Source organism: Oenanthe melanoleuca, chromosome Z (assembly GCF_029582105.1).
Source record: "Oenanthe melanoleuca isolate GR-GAL-2019-014 chromosome Z, OMel1.0, whole genome shotgun sequence".
In the NCBI taxonomy this organism is placed as follows: Eukaryota; Metazoa; Chordata; class Aves; order Passeriformes; family Muscicapidae; genus Oenanthe; species Oenanthe melanoleuca.
In genome coordinates, this window is record NC_079362.1 from 65,923,120 (window position 1) to 65,940,613 (window position 17,494).

The 17,494-nt window shown below is 40.2% G+C and overlaps 1 protein-coding gene across 1 annotated transcript in view; it reads left to right on the forward strand.

Moving 5' to 3' along the window:
• Positions 1 to 17,494, forward strand: part of ADAMTS12 (ADAM metallopeptidase with thrombospondin type 1 motif 12) — a 143,455-nt gene that overhangs the window by 86,437 nt on the left and 39,524 nt on the right. Inside the window, exons 11-14 of the mRNA XM_056514235.1 lie at positions 34 to 179; positions 1,008 to 1,177; positions 10,222 to 10,355; positions 17,129 to 17,249. Coding sequence (XP_056370210.1) covers positions 34 to 179; positions 1,008 to 1,177; positions 10,222 to 10,355; positions 17,129 to 17,249 — 571 coding nt within the window. The remainder of the gene's footprint in view (positions 1 to 33; positions 180 to 1,007; positions 1,178 to 10,221; positions 10,356 to 17,128; positions 17,250 to 17,494) is intronic.

The window sequence follows — 17,494 nt, forward strand, 5'->3', positions numbered from 1 at the left end:
TGAAGCTCTTTGTGCTTTCTCTTCTCTCCTCAGTGGTGCTTCTCTGGTGAGTGCATTACAGTAGGGAAGACTCCTGAAGCAATCCATGGCGAGTGGGGCGTTTGGTCGTCCTGGTCCCACTGCACAAGGACTTGTGGGGCCGGAGTTCAAAGTGCAGAGAGGCCGTGTGATAATCCAGAGTAAGATGAGTGCACTATCTCTCCCTACCTTTTGTTCAAGATTTTTGAGGTTCTTAGGACATTGGAAACGCTCTTGCATGGGACTGTTATCAGCAGGTGCCACATCAACATGTGTCACAGATGTAACACACCTTTCTTCTCAGTTAGGCATACCTGTGTGAAATTCATATGTTTTACAGTAGTCATCTTGTTCTTTATTTCTTACCCTCTATGGAGCTTATTTCTACACAAAATTAATAAATAAACCCATTCTTAACATTTAGGCTTTGCAGAAATAGTGTAAATCTTGCTTTATTAATACTGCAATGAATAAATAAATGTCCTCAAATACCAGGTGAGAACAGTTTCTTGCAATCTGATACTGAGGACTCGCCTTTCATGTGTTGTTACAGCTCATCAGCTTTAAGCTTCAGACACATAAGTTGTCAGGCATAGAACATGAAAGGCAGAATTCCCTACTACATATCTGAGTTCATGAAGACTCCACACCTCATTTTCACAAGTCACTGACAGCAGGAAATATTTGTCTTTGCAGAGAGAGCTGTCAAATGCACTGCAAAGTATGGGATTTAAAGCAGTCCATTTGATAGGTTAATTTGTTGTGAGCTCAGCCAGGTAGTGCCAAGCACTTTTTTGGGAGACAGGAGTTGTCTAGATTTCTGTGCTTCATACTGACATGCCTGAGTACTCAAACATGTGGTGTGAACAGTATCTCTACCCTGTCAAGGATTCAGAGTCACCTTGTTATGCTGCTGGGACCTGAAATACATTGTTGGTTTATTTTTTTACCCTCAGTCTCATGTCCCAGTCTCAATGTTCCTTTTGTAGACCCCAGTTTGGAGGAGACTACTGCACTGGGGAAAGGAAACGCTATCGCATGTGCAACATCAGCCCCTGTCACAAAGACTTGCCCACCTTCCGTCAGATGCAGTGCAGTGAATTTGATACAGTTCCCTACCAGAATGAATTCTACCACTGGGTTCCTGTTTATAACACAGGTATGAAGCTACAGATTTTTGTAATGTATAAAAAGTCAAAGTTACACACCTATGAGAAACTTCTATGAGGGCGAAAAGTCACTGAATTATAAGTTTTCTAATGAATTAGAGAGAAAAATCTGGTGTGTTCCTGTATGTTGTGTGCCTTTTGTGGGAACAAAAAGGCAGTGGTTCTTCTCTGCATCTGGATGTTTTTTCAGAGCTCTGATGATAATGGCTGTGATTGTAACTAGTTCAGTTCCTGAAGAGATATTGCACTTAGAAAAGCTCTGGAAGTCATGTCTGTACTACTTGTTTAGAATAGATCTAAATCATCTTCTCCAATGTCAACCACAGAACAAGATGCAGAGTAGTGTAGAGCTGCATCTTTGGGCCTGCAGGCATCCCTGCACGCAGTAAGTTGAGCTCTTCCATTGCACAAATGTGACTTTACTACTTTCAAACTCAGGTCTGCATGGTAGGTGTGCTTGGCATTGAAGATGTAATATCTGAACTGGTTCAGTATCATGCTGCCCTGTATTGTAGAGGCAGAGTTAATGACTCTGCTTTAGAACTTCCTTTGGAGCAGCTAGTTATTAAATAAAAGGACAATCATTATTAGTATGCAATTTGATTCTTGAGTTGTGCATAAATGTAGGGTGTAGATTGTCCAGTAGAATCACAAAATCATTAGGGTTGGAAGGAATCTCTGGAGACCATCCAGTCCACCCCCCCTGGCCAAGGCAGGGTCACCTTGAGCAGGTGACACAGGAAAACATCCAGGTGAGTTTGAATGTCTCCAGAGAGGGAAACTCGACCAACTCCTTGGGCAGCTGTTACAGTGCTGCCCTACCATCTGTGTAAAACAGTTCTTCCATGTGTTGAGGTGACATTTCCTATACTTCAGTTTATACCTATTGCTCCTTGTCCTGTTGCTGGGCACCACTGAAAGGAGTCTGGCACCATCCCCTTGGCACTGACTATGAGATATTTATATGCACTGGTGAGCCCCATTCCCAGTCTGGTCTTCTCCAGACTAAACAGGCCCACCCCCCACAGTCTGTCCTCACAGCAGAGATGCTTCAGTCCTTTAATCATCTGTGTGGCCTCTGCTGGATCCTCTCCAGTAGCTCCTTTCTTTTCCTGTGCTAGGGAGCTCAGAACTGCTGAACTCTTTCCAGTGCACCCCAGGAGCCCACTGACCCTCCTGCCTGTCATGGGCAACCTGTCACCCACCAGAACTCCCAGGTCCTTCTCAGCAGAGCTGCTCTCCAGCAGGTCAGACCCCAGTCTGTGCTTGGGGTTATTCCTCCCCAGGTGCAGGACTGTACATTTGCCCTTTTTGAACCCCATTAAGTTTCTCCCTGCCCAGCTCTCCCTGCTATCAAGGTCCCATTGAATGGTAGCACAGCCTTCAGGTGGATCAGCCACTCCCCACAGTTCCATAGCAGCAGCAAACTTGCTAGCAATATATTTTTTAATGAAAAAATAAGACAGGATAGGGAAGATAGGACTAAACTTCCAGTTTCATTTGCCAGTAGTATTTTTCAGCATGTTAATTGCTTTTTCACTTATTGGCAGTTCTGAATTGGTTTCCTAAATTCCAGCTACTGTTTCCATTTCATCTAACAAATGCACCATTGGAGATGAACCTAGAGTAGGCAGACTTCTAGTAAAATTTCTGATGAAAGAAAATATGGTTGATGGAGATCTTTTTTGAAGAAATCCCAGTAAAGCCATGACAAATGCTAGCAACCTAATGTTTAGGCCAAAACCAAACTCATAGAACATTATCTGCAGTCACCTTTCATTGAAATGAAAATTCCAGACCTCTGTTCCTCAAGGTGTACCACTGCAGGGTACAGCATTTGTTCTGTTCATGTTCTCTCTGTGACACTGCAACAGAACAGGTGTTTCTGCATGTGCATTGTTACAGAAGGTCTGTTTTAAAAGGGCATTGAGGATCATGAGTCACACTTATTGCACTCTGGAAGGCAGGGCTGTGTTCTGTCCGTGCTGTATTTCAAACAGAACTGGCCAGAACTGTACAGACAAACCAGTTCTATTTAAAATTCTGTGCTGCTGAGCCTGATATGTTTTCATCTGGAAAATAATTTGCAGAATCCGTCAAATATCAAGGAGACTTTTTTTTTCTGTGGCTTGAAAACTTTTTGACTGTTTTCACTCATTTTCTCACCACACAGAATTTCAGCATAGATTTCCATTTCTTCCCTGTGACCTTAGAGGCCCTTAATTTTCACGTAGGCCCTTAATTTTCACTTCCATTCTTACACTCCACTCCACTATGACATTGAAAGCATTTTCTTGCTGCTAAACTCCTAACTTAAAGTAAAATTGGCTTCTTCAGGTAGACAGGCCCTCCTAATAGCAATCAAATAAGCAGGGAGTTGGCCAAATCCTGTGTTGATTTTTCATCTGATATCATTTTATGACTGAGAGTGGGTGGCTCTCATGGGCACATTGCTTACAGTTTTGTCCAGCCAGCATTACCTGAAATACATCTGAAAGTTTTCATCCCATCTCAGTTTCAAATATTCTTTCACCTTCTATCAGTGGCTAAAGATGTCCTGGGCAAAATAACTTCAGGTCATGAAACAGTGCTGTCTCTGAGAGACACAGCAGTCTGAGCCTTCCTTGAATGTGTGTGTCCAAACAAACCAAGACTTTAAACAAAAACAAACCAACAGCCTTTTATAAGCTCCCCACAAAAATGAGCTGATGTTTCAAGTCTCTTGAGACTTACTTACAATGTTCTTCATATGTGCACCAGCCTTTGTCAGTTCCCTTATTCTCTTAACTTGTGCAACCCTATTTCAAGGATTTTTCACAGCATTCTGTTACCATGTTGTCTTGCTGCCAAGAAGGCTTTGGCATTTGTAGTGGGATAGTCCTGCCTGGACACCAGGCATCCACCAAAGCCACATTGTTGCTCCCTTGCTCAGCTGAATAGAGGAGAGAGAATGTTACAAAAGGCTTGTGAGTCAAGGTAAGGGCAGGGAGAGATCACTGGCTGATTACCATTGTGGGCAAGACAGACTGGACTTGGGGAAATGTGTTTAATTTATTAGAAATTAAATCAGAGTAGAGTAGTCATGGGAGACAGTATTCCTTGAACCTCTCCAACATAAGTGCTTCCCTGCAGTTCTTCCTGGACTGCTCCAGCATGGATCCATTCCACAGGCTGCAATCCTATAGGAATAGGCTGCTCCAGCATGGATCCCTGGTCGATAGTATGGTGCTCATGCACCAGCACGGGCTTCCCGTGGGGTCACAGCCTCCTTGGGGCACCCACCTGCTCTGTGTGGGCTCCTCAGGGGCTGCAGGTGGATCTCTGCTCCCCCAGAGCTCCCTGGGCTGTGGGGCACAGCTCCTCCCCAGGGCTGCACCAGGGGCTGCAGGGGAATCTCTGCTCTGGCAGCTGGAGCAGCTCCTGCCCCTCCTCCTTCACTGACCCGGTCTGCAGAGCTGTTCTGCTCACACATTCTCACATTCTCCAGCTGCAGTTCTGCAGGTTTTTTCCCTTTCTGAAATACATTATTCCAGAGGTGCTGCCTCTGCCACTGGTGGTTTGATCTTTGCTGGCAGCAGTTCCTTCTTGGACCTGTCTGATGTGGGCTCTGTCAGTCATGGGGGAAGCTTCTGGCAGCTTCTCATAGAGCTACCTCTCTAATCCCCCTGCTACTAAAGCCTGGCCATACAAACCCAATGCAGCTCTTCAGTATCAGGCATTTTGGATCCTCTCATGCTGCACTTGGGATGTAAAGGGGAAAGAAAATATAATGAAGCTTTCCCAAGCCCAAGTGCACATACAGTTTTTATGTGGAAGTGTCTAGCTGAGGACAATGGATTCCTGAGCCAGACATTCTGTGACATTTTAGATATTGTCTGCTCCTTCATCCCACTAGAAGAAAACCAGTAGATTATCTACACGGTCACAATTTTCTCTTCTGGCTGTAATTTCAGAGCTTGCAGAAAGCAGTTATAGCAAATGTCACGTAACTAAAGAGTCTTTTCTGTTGTGTAAATTGTAACTTCACAAGAGAACATTTTTGAATAGCTTATGATTTAATAAAACTACCAGCTTTAACAATCAGTCTCACAGAAAAGCAGTAAATCACATCTTGCTGTTTCCTAGCCTACCTGTGTTTGAGGTTTCAATTGAGAATTTTCAGGTTCAAATAACTTTATGCCTGTTGGAGAACTTGCATAGTCCTGTTATGGAATTGCTCTGGACTTCAGAAACCCATGTGCTCAAGCTGAGGCATCAGAGTACCCCTGGGAATCTTAAAATGATGGAGACCTCCAAGTTCAAGAGTGATAAACTATCCAGAAGACTGAGCAGGATATTTTCTGAATTTTTCTCATGACCCAGGTCCCTATTTTGACACTTTGGTCAGACTTCAGTATATATCCACTTCTTTTTCTATCAGACTGACCCCATGTTTATTTATTTCATACCATTTGACAAATTCCATTTATATGAGTCTGGTAGCTTCTCAGGGCTTAACTTCTAGAAGTCCTACATTAAATCATATAATTACCTTTATTTTCTTTATCAGTGTCAGGATCATTTAGTGTACAGTCAGATAGGAGTTGTGTTAAAAATGTGTTAAATTTCATATTTCTTCCAAAATATTTTTGTGTATCAAATAAGATATATTCTGATACAGTCACAGGGCTGGGCTAACAGGATGAAATAATGTTTTTCTGCTCCTATTTCAAAATTAAACTTCATTTTAGAGCTCCAGGTTTGGTTAAAGTGATAAGTAGCTTCACCTCAGCTTTTTTTCCCATTTTGTTTGTTTGGTAACTGTCTTTTCTAATTTTCATTGTTTGGGATTTCCTCAGCTGATTCTGAGTTCTTGCAGAGATGAGGGGTTGAAGAGAAGAGGCCCACCTCTTTTCTTCCTTGTGAAGTTGTGAAAGATACTGAAGCCTTATCTTGTTCTGACAGACACGTTAATCAAATCCTTCTTAGTCAGGTTAAGCTGATCCCCCCTGCATGTGAACTCATGGGAATCAGCAGTGAAGTAAACAAATTTAAATTGGTAAGGAAATATATTCCTTTCTACTTATCTTCATGTTTTTCTGTTTTCACTTGGTGAATCTGAACTTTTAAATAATATACAGAGGGGAAAAATATCATATGCCCAAATTTCAGAATTTTTTTACTCAGATTTGCTTCTTCAGTCCCATTCTGATTACAGATAAGTCACCAGGCCCTTAAGGGAGCTCTGTGACCTGGGATCTCATTGCATCCATGTTGCTTCTATTTGTTAGGAGATTGATCATGTCTCTGGTCAAATCAGCAGCAGGTGTAAGATGTGGAGATCACATAAAAAAACAGGTTGCAATTTTTCTGGGCTGCTGAGTGTTGGTGGCATTTCAGCTAAAATCTTGTATCCAGTTAGGAGAAAGACACTGGCAGAACAATGCAGCCAAGCTGAAGAAGGTTTACAGGAGAGCAACATGGAAGTCAGAAAGTCACTGAGAGGGACTTTTTACAAGGGCTAGTAGAGATAGCACAAGGGGAACTAACAGAGGGCAGGTTTAGATTAGAAATAAGGAAGAAAAGTCTTTACTGTGAGGGTGGTGAGGCACTGGCACAAGTTGCTCAGAGGAGCTGTGAGTGCCCCATCCCAGGAAGTTTTCAAGACCAGGTTGGACAGGGCTTTGGGCACTGTGGTGTAATGGGAGATGTCTCTGGCAGGGGGTTGGATGATCCTTAAGATTTCTTCCAGTCCAAAACGTTCTATGATTCTGTGATTTGAAAAATACAGATTGAGAAAAGCAAGTTTTGGTTTAGAAAGGAAAACAAGGAGTTAAATGCCAGCTACTCAGTGGAACATTTAAAGAGTGTTTAGCATGTGTTCAGCACCTGAGCTGGTGGAGATACATGGTCATTACTCAGTGCTCACAGATTGGATCTAGTATTTCATACATATGCTGGATTGCAGAAATTTATGCATATTTTGGCTTAAAAGTTACAAAAATGACAGCCTTTTTGTTAAAATCTCATCATGATTTAATCAAATTTGCTGAAGTAACTGAAACTGAACCGTTTTAATGAGCTCCTTCTGAACAACCCAAGTGCTCCTATTCATCTGAGTTGTCTTTTTAGATTTTTGGGTCTGAAATAAGAAAAACGGCTGAACTCAATGCAAGTCTTCCATCATTTCAGGAAACATATTTGTTTTCCTTGTGTATGAGTTTGGTATCTGTTCTGTGTTTAAAGTATTAGACTTTTGGAGGTCATTGGCTGGTTCTGATGCCGTTTATTTACAGTCCTAGAAAAAGAAAGCCAAGGTCCCTGAGCTCAACCATAATAAATAATAATGGTAGATAGATAAATAAATAATTTGAGGTAGTGAATGCCAAATACAGTGCTAATGTAATTTCCTCAGTGGTGACCTAACCAGCCTTTCTGCAGATGAAAAATCAAATAAATATCAGATAGAACTGAATTTTGAGTGGAGAAATAAATACTCTATAATCTCCAGAGGGGCTCCATAGAAAACATGCAGAAAGAAAAACAGCAAAAATTTGTGAGTGGGGTCCAATTTTAGATCAGTTGACACAATCAGGTAAAACAGGAAAGCTTTCATACATAGAAAGCATTTGCAAGGTGTGAAAGTTTCTGGTTTGTTTTGTTTGTTTGTTTTAACTTTTTATTTTGACCAATTAAGGGATTTATTTTTCTTTGTAAACTGAATCTGAGTTACAGATTTACAGCATCATAGTTATGCCAGGAGTATGTCAACGCTTTCTGCTTCTTCTTGTTCGGTGATTTCTGAAATTAAGTTGCTTGGAGGAGCTACAGATATTAAACTTCAGTTCTACATATTTTGTTAGAAACAATGCAAAAGCTGAAATGATTTCTATAAAACCTGTCTATCAATTCTGAGCAGGTAACAGAGTACCTGGAATTGTAGGATTCTCCTTGTCATAAACATGTTATGCTTTGTATAGGAAAATGGTATATTGAGAAAGTAGGCAAGGTGAAGCAAAATTTAGAGCACTAAAGGAATCAATTTAGTCACATGGCCAGAAAAATAATTCTGCAGAAAGAAGTAAAATCACTTGTATTACTTTCCATGACAGCTCTTATCAAAACAACTGATGGGTGTTATGGCTGGCAGCTTTCACAGAGGGACTGAGGGTTGGTGAGGATTACAAACTTTATGTTCTTGCCTGGAAAACATTTTTAGCTCCATCTCCACTGGTATTCTCGAACACAATTCACATCAGCTGGAATTCCACCACTTGTATAACCATGGTCCATCACTGTTGCACTTTGCAGAGGTATTTTTGTCTGAGCTGCCAGAATCACAACATTGGTGACAGACATAAGGTGTCATTTTAGCTCTACTGACAAGAGGGGGAAAAAAAGCCTTCATGAAGGTTTTGAATTTCCTTTACTGTTTTGTTTTGGTGGGGTGGGTTGTTTGTTTTTGTTTGTTTTTGGTTGGTTGGTTGTTTTTTGTTTCTTTTTTGTTGCTTTTTAAAATTTGTTTTTGTTCCCAGTTCTGCAGTATTTCTGTTTACATGAGTGAGATTCACAGTACCAAAGCTCAGGCTGTGGAGGATTCAGTTCTTATGCTGCAAGAGATTTGAGGGGAACAGCCTGCAGTCACCTTTGTGCACTGTGTGGTGTTGTGTGTATCTTGGTGCTGTACAAACCAGAGCAAATCTTCTTCCTTCAAAAAGATAAATCCTTGCATTGGAAATTAATTAGTTTATTTGCTTTATCAGAAGTTTTGCACTTCTCTTATTACCAAAAGTTTCTTTAAGCACAATTCTTTTTATGACACAAAGCCAACGCAGGAGGAAAAGATAAAAATAAATTCATCAACCAGGATGTGGAAGGCTTACAGTTACCCTGCATCCCTCTGTCAGGCACAGGATAAAACTCACTCAGAGTCAGCACCTCTGAAGCACAAAGGGAGGTAGTTTTAAAATTATTCAATAATGGTGCCTTAAAGTGTCACTACTGACTGGTGGGTTTAAGGCCCACTGCTTTTCTCAGCAAAGATTTCAGGCTGCTGAGCATGAACAAATTGCTTTAGAGCTGTGAGACTGGGGTCTTTGAATAGACCAAAACCTGAATACAAGTCTTCAGTTGATGCCCTTCATTAATATGATAGTGGACAATTTTTAATTCAGTCAGATAGTTCTGGTTCCACTGGAGAGTTTTCAGAGGGTGTTACAAAGACAGGGATTATGTCTGTCTTTGCTTTGACCCTAATTTCAGCTTTAACTCATCTTCCATGCGCACAGTTTATTTATCAGACTTGTGTCCTTTGTCAGTTGTCTTAGTTTCACAATTTCCTGTTCCCAAAGGCCAGTGTCTGTGAGACAGGGAGGTGTTTGGCTCTTCTTATGAAAAAGATGGAATAGATTAGGGCCCTGATCCATCACAGAAAATCTTGTTTCAGAGTCTACTGGTTGCTCTTGCAACTTGGCTTTTCTCTTTCGTGTTGCTTCTGTGGGACATCTATCTGAAAATAGCCTGAGTCTGTCAGACTTGCAATATTATTCCTATTTCATAAGTTGTCAAGCAGGGAAAAAAAGAATGTTTGAAATTATTTATTAAGTGCCAACAGGTAGATGAAAATGATGAATGACACAGAAGATCAGAAGCAAGAAGCTGACTGCTCTCTGAGAGAGGCTGACAGCAGTGATGAAAAGTTTAAATTACCTCTGATATTACTCAGTCACCAGCTGGTGGAAAACTTTTTTGTGAATGTCCTTGGCAATCCCACTCCTTCACTAGTGACAGCTGGGTTTGCTGGTTTCCCATCCCTTTCTCCATCACATCTGATGGCTCCTTACAGCCTCACTCAGCAGGGTGAGTGGCTGCTGTGTGAGGGCACCAGCCCCCATCTGCCTCCCACAAATCCACAAGTGCTATTTATCAGGCCTGTGTCACCCTGGCTCTGCTCAGTTCTTCTAATTCTGCCAGTTCTGGCAAACATCAGGGAAAGTGAGCAAATGGTTCAGCAAAGACCCTGTGCACTGTCTGAGTGTTCTTGTTTTCATTTCAGCAAACCCCTGTGAGCTCCACTGTCGCCCAGTAGATGGCCATTTCTCAGAGAAGATGCTGGATGCAGTCACTGATGGTACTCCTTGCTTTGAAGGAAGGCACAGCCGAGATATCTGTATAAATGGCATGTGTAAGGTATTGGGTATGTTTGCATGTTTCTTTCTCTAAAATTTAGTTCTTAAAAGTTATGGGAAAATGTTTAACCATTTCTTTGTGGGATCAAGGCAAAGTACTCCATTTTATCACATTTTTATTGCAAGTTTACAGAAAAAGCTATCCAAGTAGACATACAAGTAATTTCCACTCTTTTTAATGAATCTATTAGACTGACTGCTGATTACTTTTAATGTTTTTAAATCCTTTAGGTTTTTCCCATTATTTTAAAACATGTGTTCAAGAAAACATATTTCTGATGAGAAGTTTTCACAAAGGATTGCAGCTATCTTAATGAAAATTCAGTTCAATCTTACATGTATAGCTGTTCTGAGCTGTCTTTTAATAGGATCAGACTTTGCAGTTGAGGGCAGTAAAAATTATTTCAGTTTATACCATTGAATTGAGTGATGTTGTACAGTGAGGTAATGGGCAAACACAGAGTACATGGCTCAATAAGATTGTGTATTGAAGAATAAGTATAATGGTCTCTGCATGTTGTATGTGTTGGTAGCAGATTTCCAGGATGATGCATGTGTCTGCATGGCATTTGAAGGAGTGTTCTGTAAATGCTGCAATCTCTATGGTCTTAGCATTGCTTTTAGTCAATTTCTTATAAATAAATTTAGTACCCTCCTTGTAAAGGGTAAATTTACATCTGTGGTTTATTTCTTCTTTGAGGGTTTGTATCCTGTACCCTCTTGCAGTCTGATAGGTTTCTTGCTTTTAGCATCTTTGGAAACAAGAGCAGGACTTGTGGAAACTACATTAGCTTATCATTAGCATTATTGTATGCCCCAAGCCACTTAATTGTATAAATATGCAACTAGAATTGACCTTAAGAAGTTGTCTGTTTCATGTCTTTGCAAATTATATTCCTTTTTTAACATTTTTACATTCTTTTCCTAAAGCCTTCCGGTGATAGAAACATCACATTTTTAATAGAAGATTGGTACACCTTCTTTTGAAACTCCTTGTTTTATTAGAATGACAGTGCCTCACAGAGCAGTAATAAAAGATGTATTTTTAACTTTCTTTGCAAGACTTGCATTTACGAAAGGGAGTTACCAAGACCCTGCTCACAGTGAAGAGATCCTGCTTAACTTTGCTGAGAGCCAGGATGTGCCTTTGAACTATGATGGCTTTGAACGGTTCAAGCCAGAATGAATTATGACTTTACCATATTGAAACATACAGTAGATGTTACACACCATAGCAGTGCTTTTGACCTTCACTTAGAAGAGACCAATTACTAAATTCAGAAAGGCTGTCTGTGTGTTCTTTTTCTGATTTCCAGCCCAGCTGGACTGGGATCATTATGATTAATTTTAGTTTCCATAAGCTTTCTGTATTGAAACCTTGCCTGTGGCAGTTCAGATTTATACATATTTTAGGAATAGCAAGACTCAATTAATCCAAATTGAGAGATCAGAGGTGAAAGGGAAGCTAATCTAATTGCAGTTTGCAGAGCCCAGATACATTTCAGCATTAGCAGTTCTCTGAGAAGTTCCCTCCAAGGTGCTGTCCATGTTGCACATGGTGACTGCTGCTTCACATTCCTGGCAGTCAGACTGAGCTGGAGTCAGGATCACAGAATGGACAATATAGCCTTGAGACCAAAAATGAGACCAAATCCCAATCAGCTCACAGTATTGAAAGACAGTGTGCTTTTATCTGACTTAAGAGCCCAGCAGAACACCTGAGGAGAAGCTTTTTCATCTATCTTCATCTAATTTACTAGTATTTGAGTCCAGCTGGCTAAACACAATAGATACACTAGAGGTCATGGAGAATAATGGAAATGCTTTAATATAATTAGTCTGGTACATCATTCTTGTAGTTTGATTGCAACGTGCTGCTGACAATATGGAAAAGACATTCACAAGTGTTAAATCACTGTTCTTGTTTTCAGAACTGTATCTCAAAAGAGCATTTCACATTTGTCCTGAGTACTAAAATAACACTTCGCTTTGGTCTGAAATTGAGAAAAAAAATAAATTAGTAAGATGTTAGATCCACTGTCTAAATTGTTCACCTGTGATTGGTCTCTAGAGTAGCTATTTTTTTACCAAGTGAGTTCATGGTTTACCTACTGCGTATGTCAAAACAAGATAGATAGATCCAATAAAGAATTTCATCTTTGAAATTCATCTGATTTCAGTCAGATTTTGCAGTTTGTCATAAATTTATTCAGAGCAATCAGAGGAACTGGTCCTACTCTGATGGCTAGTTTTGGATTGAGATACTTCATTTTAGCTACCTGAGGTGTACTGGAAGCTTTTCTAGCTGGTAACAAAGCCATAATGTGCATCTTCAAGTGAGAAATAAATACAGACAGACCACTGATTCACTTGGTCCTTTTAATTTATCCCATATCTTCTGATTTTTTAGAAGTGCTACCTGTGCATCAGTGCTAAAGAAAGGCTTACAGGGAGGTGTTGTTAGCATGATCTTCCTTTAGAACTTGTCAATTCAAAGACATGCTAAAATCATTAACTTATTTGGAGGCCTGGCCTATAAAATAGCTGGGTCCTCTTGGAACGTTTTCCTTACACAGAAGAGGAGTTCTGACAAGATCTGTCAATAACTTAATCTCAAATCATCAAGCTATACTGTGACTAGTTTGTTTTTTAACTCTATTCCTTAGCACTCATTTTTCAAGTGTAATTTTCCCCCTTTCTTTAGAAGATCTTTCAAGCACATAGCCTATATTCTGCACTTAAATTATACATCACAACTACACTCTAAATTCTTACTTGGTGAGTCAGTTGTTCCCCCAGTGTTAATGAGTGAGCTGCCACCAGAGCATTGCTGTTTAGCTCTGATATATACATACATACATATATACTGATACATAACAGGGATTTTTGGTTAAGTACAAGCCATCATATCATCTAGAAGTGAAGACTTATGTGTTCAGTGTACAGATACTGAGGATGGAGGATCTGGCATCTCCAGTGTTTCTAGCAGCCATTCATCTCTACAGAATTTTGATAACCTGGGACTTTCAGTCATGGAAATCTGTGGCCTGCTCTCTGTGGTAATTCTCGGTATTGATTGACATTGTACTGGAGAATTGCACCTGTGTAGTGCTGAGGAAGGAACCATGATATTCTCTTACTGAAAAGCAGATTACAAAGCTTGGATTTTTATGCAGTAGCTTTAGTGCTTCTCACTATGGTTCAGCTTCCTCCTTGTGCTGCTAGTCCAAAAAGACATTTGATTAAGACAAATTACAAGATAAATTACTGACATCAGGACCAATTTCTCTCCATTCAAGGTAGTGTCATGGCCACCATGAAGTAAACATGAATTCTTTATTTGAAAATTTAGTGGAGGAGACAAAAGGAAGGAAGATGTTAAAGTTCAGCGTGGCATTCACATAATGGATATTCAGGCAGTACATCCAGGCCATACCCTTCAGTGACTGCAAGGGCTTTTTGTATCTGCCCCCCACTGCCAATCTGACACAAAAGCCTCTCCCTCTGGAAATGGAAAAAAGGCAATATCTCTGTCTGTTTTCCCTTTAGTCATTGAAGAGCAGGAAATAAATTGTTTCTCCTTCCTGTAACTCACATGGGCAGTTCAGGTCATTACATTTGCCTTCGCACTGTGTGCTGTGACCAGAAACAAAGCTGATCTCAGATGCATTAAAAAATGCTCTTGGGGAGTGGGACAATGGCAAAGGGCTGCAGGGAGTGATGCTAAGTTGTGTTGCCCATGCCATGGCACACAGTGGTTCCTGTAACACAGAATGGTTCATGGGCAGAGGATGCACAAGGACATATGTATGTAAAAAAATCAGAGTCTAATTGCTGCTGATATTCTTTCCTGTTATATAACCTGCATTAGTCTCCAGAATTACTTTAGCAAATTCATCATAGACTCATAGAATTGTTCAGATTGGAATGGGCCTTAAATATCATCTAGTTCTGGACTGCAAGTGCACATTAATATGTCATATTGACCTTCTGGAAAGTTTGAGACATGTTTAGAAAGTGCAGCAAGTGCATCCGCAAGAATAAGAATAATGAGGAAAGCAAGTAAAAAAAAGAATGAAGCATCTTGAAATTATTATAATGGATGGCAGAAATAATGTGGTATTCACTGGAGTGATAAAGGAAAACATGGTCTGGAAATTAAAGTTCATGAAAATGTATCTAGAGTAAATGAATGCTGTTTATTCTGACACATGAGAATATTGCTTTATGATGGTTTTTAATGGCTTTGTAGGATGAGGCCCTGCTGTTAGATGTGAAGGTCATGGCAGCACCAGCAGCACCCCAGGGCTGGGGAATAAAACAAAGGCTTTATTTGCTGTAGCAGAGTAAATTGTCTGCCCTGCCTCATTTTGGAGTATTCCAAAACCCCAGGAATGTATAGGAATGTTTCATGTATAGGTAAGACTCATGTCTGATCGGATACAAACTGTTTCAAATATCAGAACACTGAAATACAGGCTTCTGCTGTTGTTATTGGAAGGGACAAAGGGCTTCCCTTCATATTACAGCAATGCCGTATTTTGATGCTGCAGACCTGTTGCTGAAGGAAATGGTCAAGTGGGAAAGATATGAGCTGATGAGGTACAGCCCATGCAGAAGCACTGATTGGCACCCCAAAGGCAGAGATGTGATGATACTGTGGTGCTGCCATCTCAGTTAGAGCCAGGGCTGCAGCAGTTCTAATTGGAACTAATTAGTTAAATCTTTGGAGGTTTTTACACCACACACTACTTGGAAGGAAAATATGCTTAGTGATGTTCATTTCAAACTATGTGATTTACAGTGTGAACTAGAAAAATTATTTCTGTATGCAGCCTCTCAAACAAGAATGCATAGTAAATAAAGATGGACAGAAATCTTTTCCAAAACAGGAATTTTCTACCAGAAAACGATATTTTGGCAAAAATTTAACAGTTTGAAGGCAAGTTCAAAAGATATGCTCCCAGCAGTTATTAATCATATTTTCTAATAGCAAAGCACAAGAGTTCCATCTTCAGACTTCCCCTTTCTGTTTTACTTTCTGTTCAAGTATATATGTACGTAGTATAGAAAATAAACTTCAAATGACATGACTCTCCAGAGTGTCTAATTATTTCCCTGGTCTAATAATAAACCAGATAACTATGATGATTAACAGATGTACCAATAGTGTGGTAGATGTACTGTGGAATGCATCACTCTGAGAAAACAGCAATGCTACAGCCTCTCTAAATTATTAGGAAGTGTTAAACTGGTGAAGAGACAGATTTGAGCTTCTGGAAAGATAAAGAAACATCCTGTTTGTGTAGCAGTGGCATCTGTGTATTGTGAATAGTTGATTAAATCCTTGGTCAAATAACTACATACTTGGAGGCAAAAAGTTAGTCACCTTGCTAACCTATCCTTATCTCTGTAACCTTCTGTACTGCTCATAAGCATGGTCCTTGGTGCCAGGATCTGTCTATGTACAAAACCTTTCATTTTTTGGAAGTGGCCTTCACTGAAAGGAGGGAGAAGCTAAGGCTGCTGCAGAAACTTTTGACACGGCTATGACTTTTCAGAGCTGGTGTGAAGGGTGCTGGATATTAACTGGCAGTAAGTGATGGATGCATCTTTTTTTTTTTTGAATCTTTAAAATGATGCAGTTTGGTACCATCTGTAGCTTGAGGCCTTTCCTTTTCTCTAAATCATTGGCACTTAGACAAATGTTCAGGTGTTTCTTAAGCTGAAAATAATAGAAAATAGATAGAGAATGCAGGATCTTGTACACCTAGGTTAGTGTAATAGATGCATTTTCCAATCAGATGCTTGCAGATCCTATCAGATGCCCTGTAGGTAAAATAAGATCAACATCAAAAGAGGTTCATGCATCAGATTTTCATACATCAAGAGGATGTTAGACAAGTTGGCAGGTATAGCACCTGAAACCTTATTTTGAGAAAAATAACTCAGAAAACCTGTCTTAGGGTGACTTTATGATACTGTATCCCTGTCTCAAACTGAGACAAAATGTTTACATACTACCAGACTTCTGGCTATTCATCTATATCACAGGCCTCCAGGTATCTTAAATACTATTAACAACCACTAAGTGTTGGACATTACGTTGTGTTCTGCACTCTTGCTTGTTTTTGAAGAGAAACAGAAAAAATCCTGAAGCCAAATGAAAATTCTGTTGAAATTTAAAGATATCAGAGCACAGAATTTTTGGGTTGCGCACGGAATAAGTTTTTACCTGACTCAGGATGAATAAATTCTTCTCTGTCTTTCTTCCTGGAGCAAGCATAAACTGGAAAATTGATCTTTATTAGAACTTGACCCACTTGATTCACTTTACTGTCACCCATAGCCCTGTGCTGGCAAGCTGGAGAGTCATTGCTGTAAAACTTCATGCCTGCTGGAGGGTTTCTCTTTCCAGGGGGGTTGGCTGAAGTAGAGGTTCTGTGAGATGGCCACAAAATCTGACAGAGATTTTGGTTCTGCATTGTATTCCCAGGCACCTGTGGATGGGTCTGTGCCATAAGAAAGCAAACACAAATCCTAGATGTAGTGGCCAGTCCCAGATATTGAGGCCATTTGGGTGGCACGTTTCTGTCTCAAGTCACTACTGTATATTTTGTGACATGATTATGGTTATTTGTTAGGGGTTTTTTTCACCTTGGTGTGATACACTATACAGGATATATACTGCTCCCCTTCTCAGAAGTGCAGTGATGAACTCTCAGTAATTTATTGTGGAGGCTGCATTTATTCTGACACTGTTTTTCCTTCTAGGCTGTTGGCTGTGATTATGAGATAAATTCCAACGCAACAGAAGACCAGTGTGGGGTTTGCCTGGGAGATGGCTCTGCTTGTCGTACAGTGAAGATGATGTTTAATCAAAGTGAAGGATTTGGTAATATGGGTTCTTCCTCTAAATTCTTCCGTTGGTGAAGTCATTTCTCTACGTAAAAATTATTAAAGTGCTTCTCATTGAAAACTGAGTGATCATCTGCGTGGGAAATTGTAAATGGGTGTTTCAGTGAATCATGCTTCTGCCAGAAAAAATGCGTGCTCTGTGCTCTTTAGTACACCTTGTCTTACAAAACTTGTCAGACACCCAGGAGGTCCTGTGCAACTTATGAGGTTAACAACAAAATC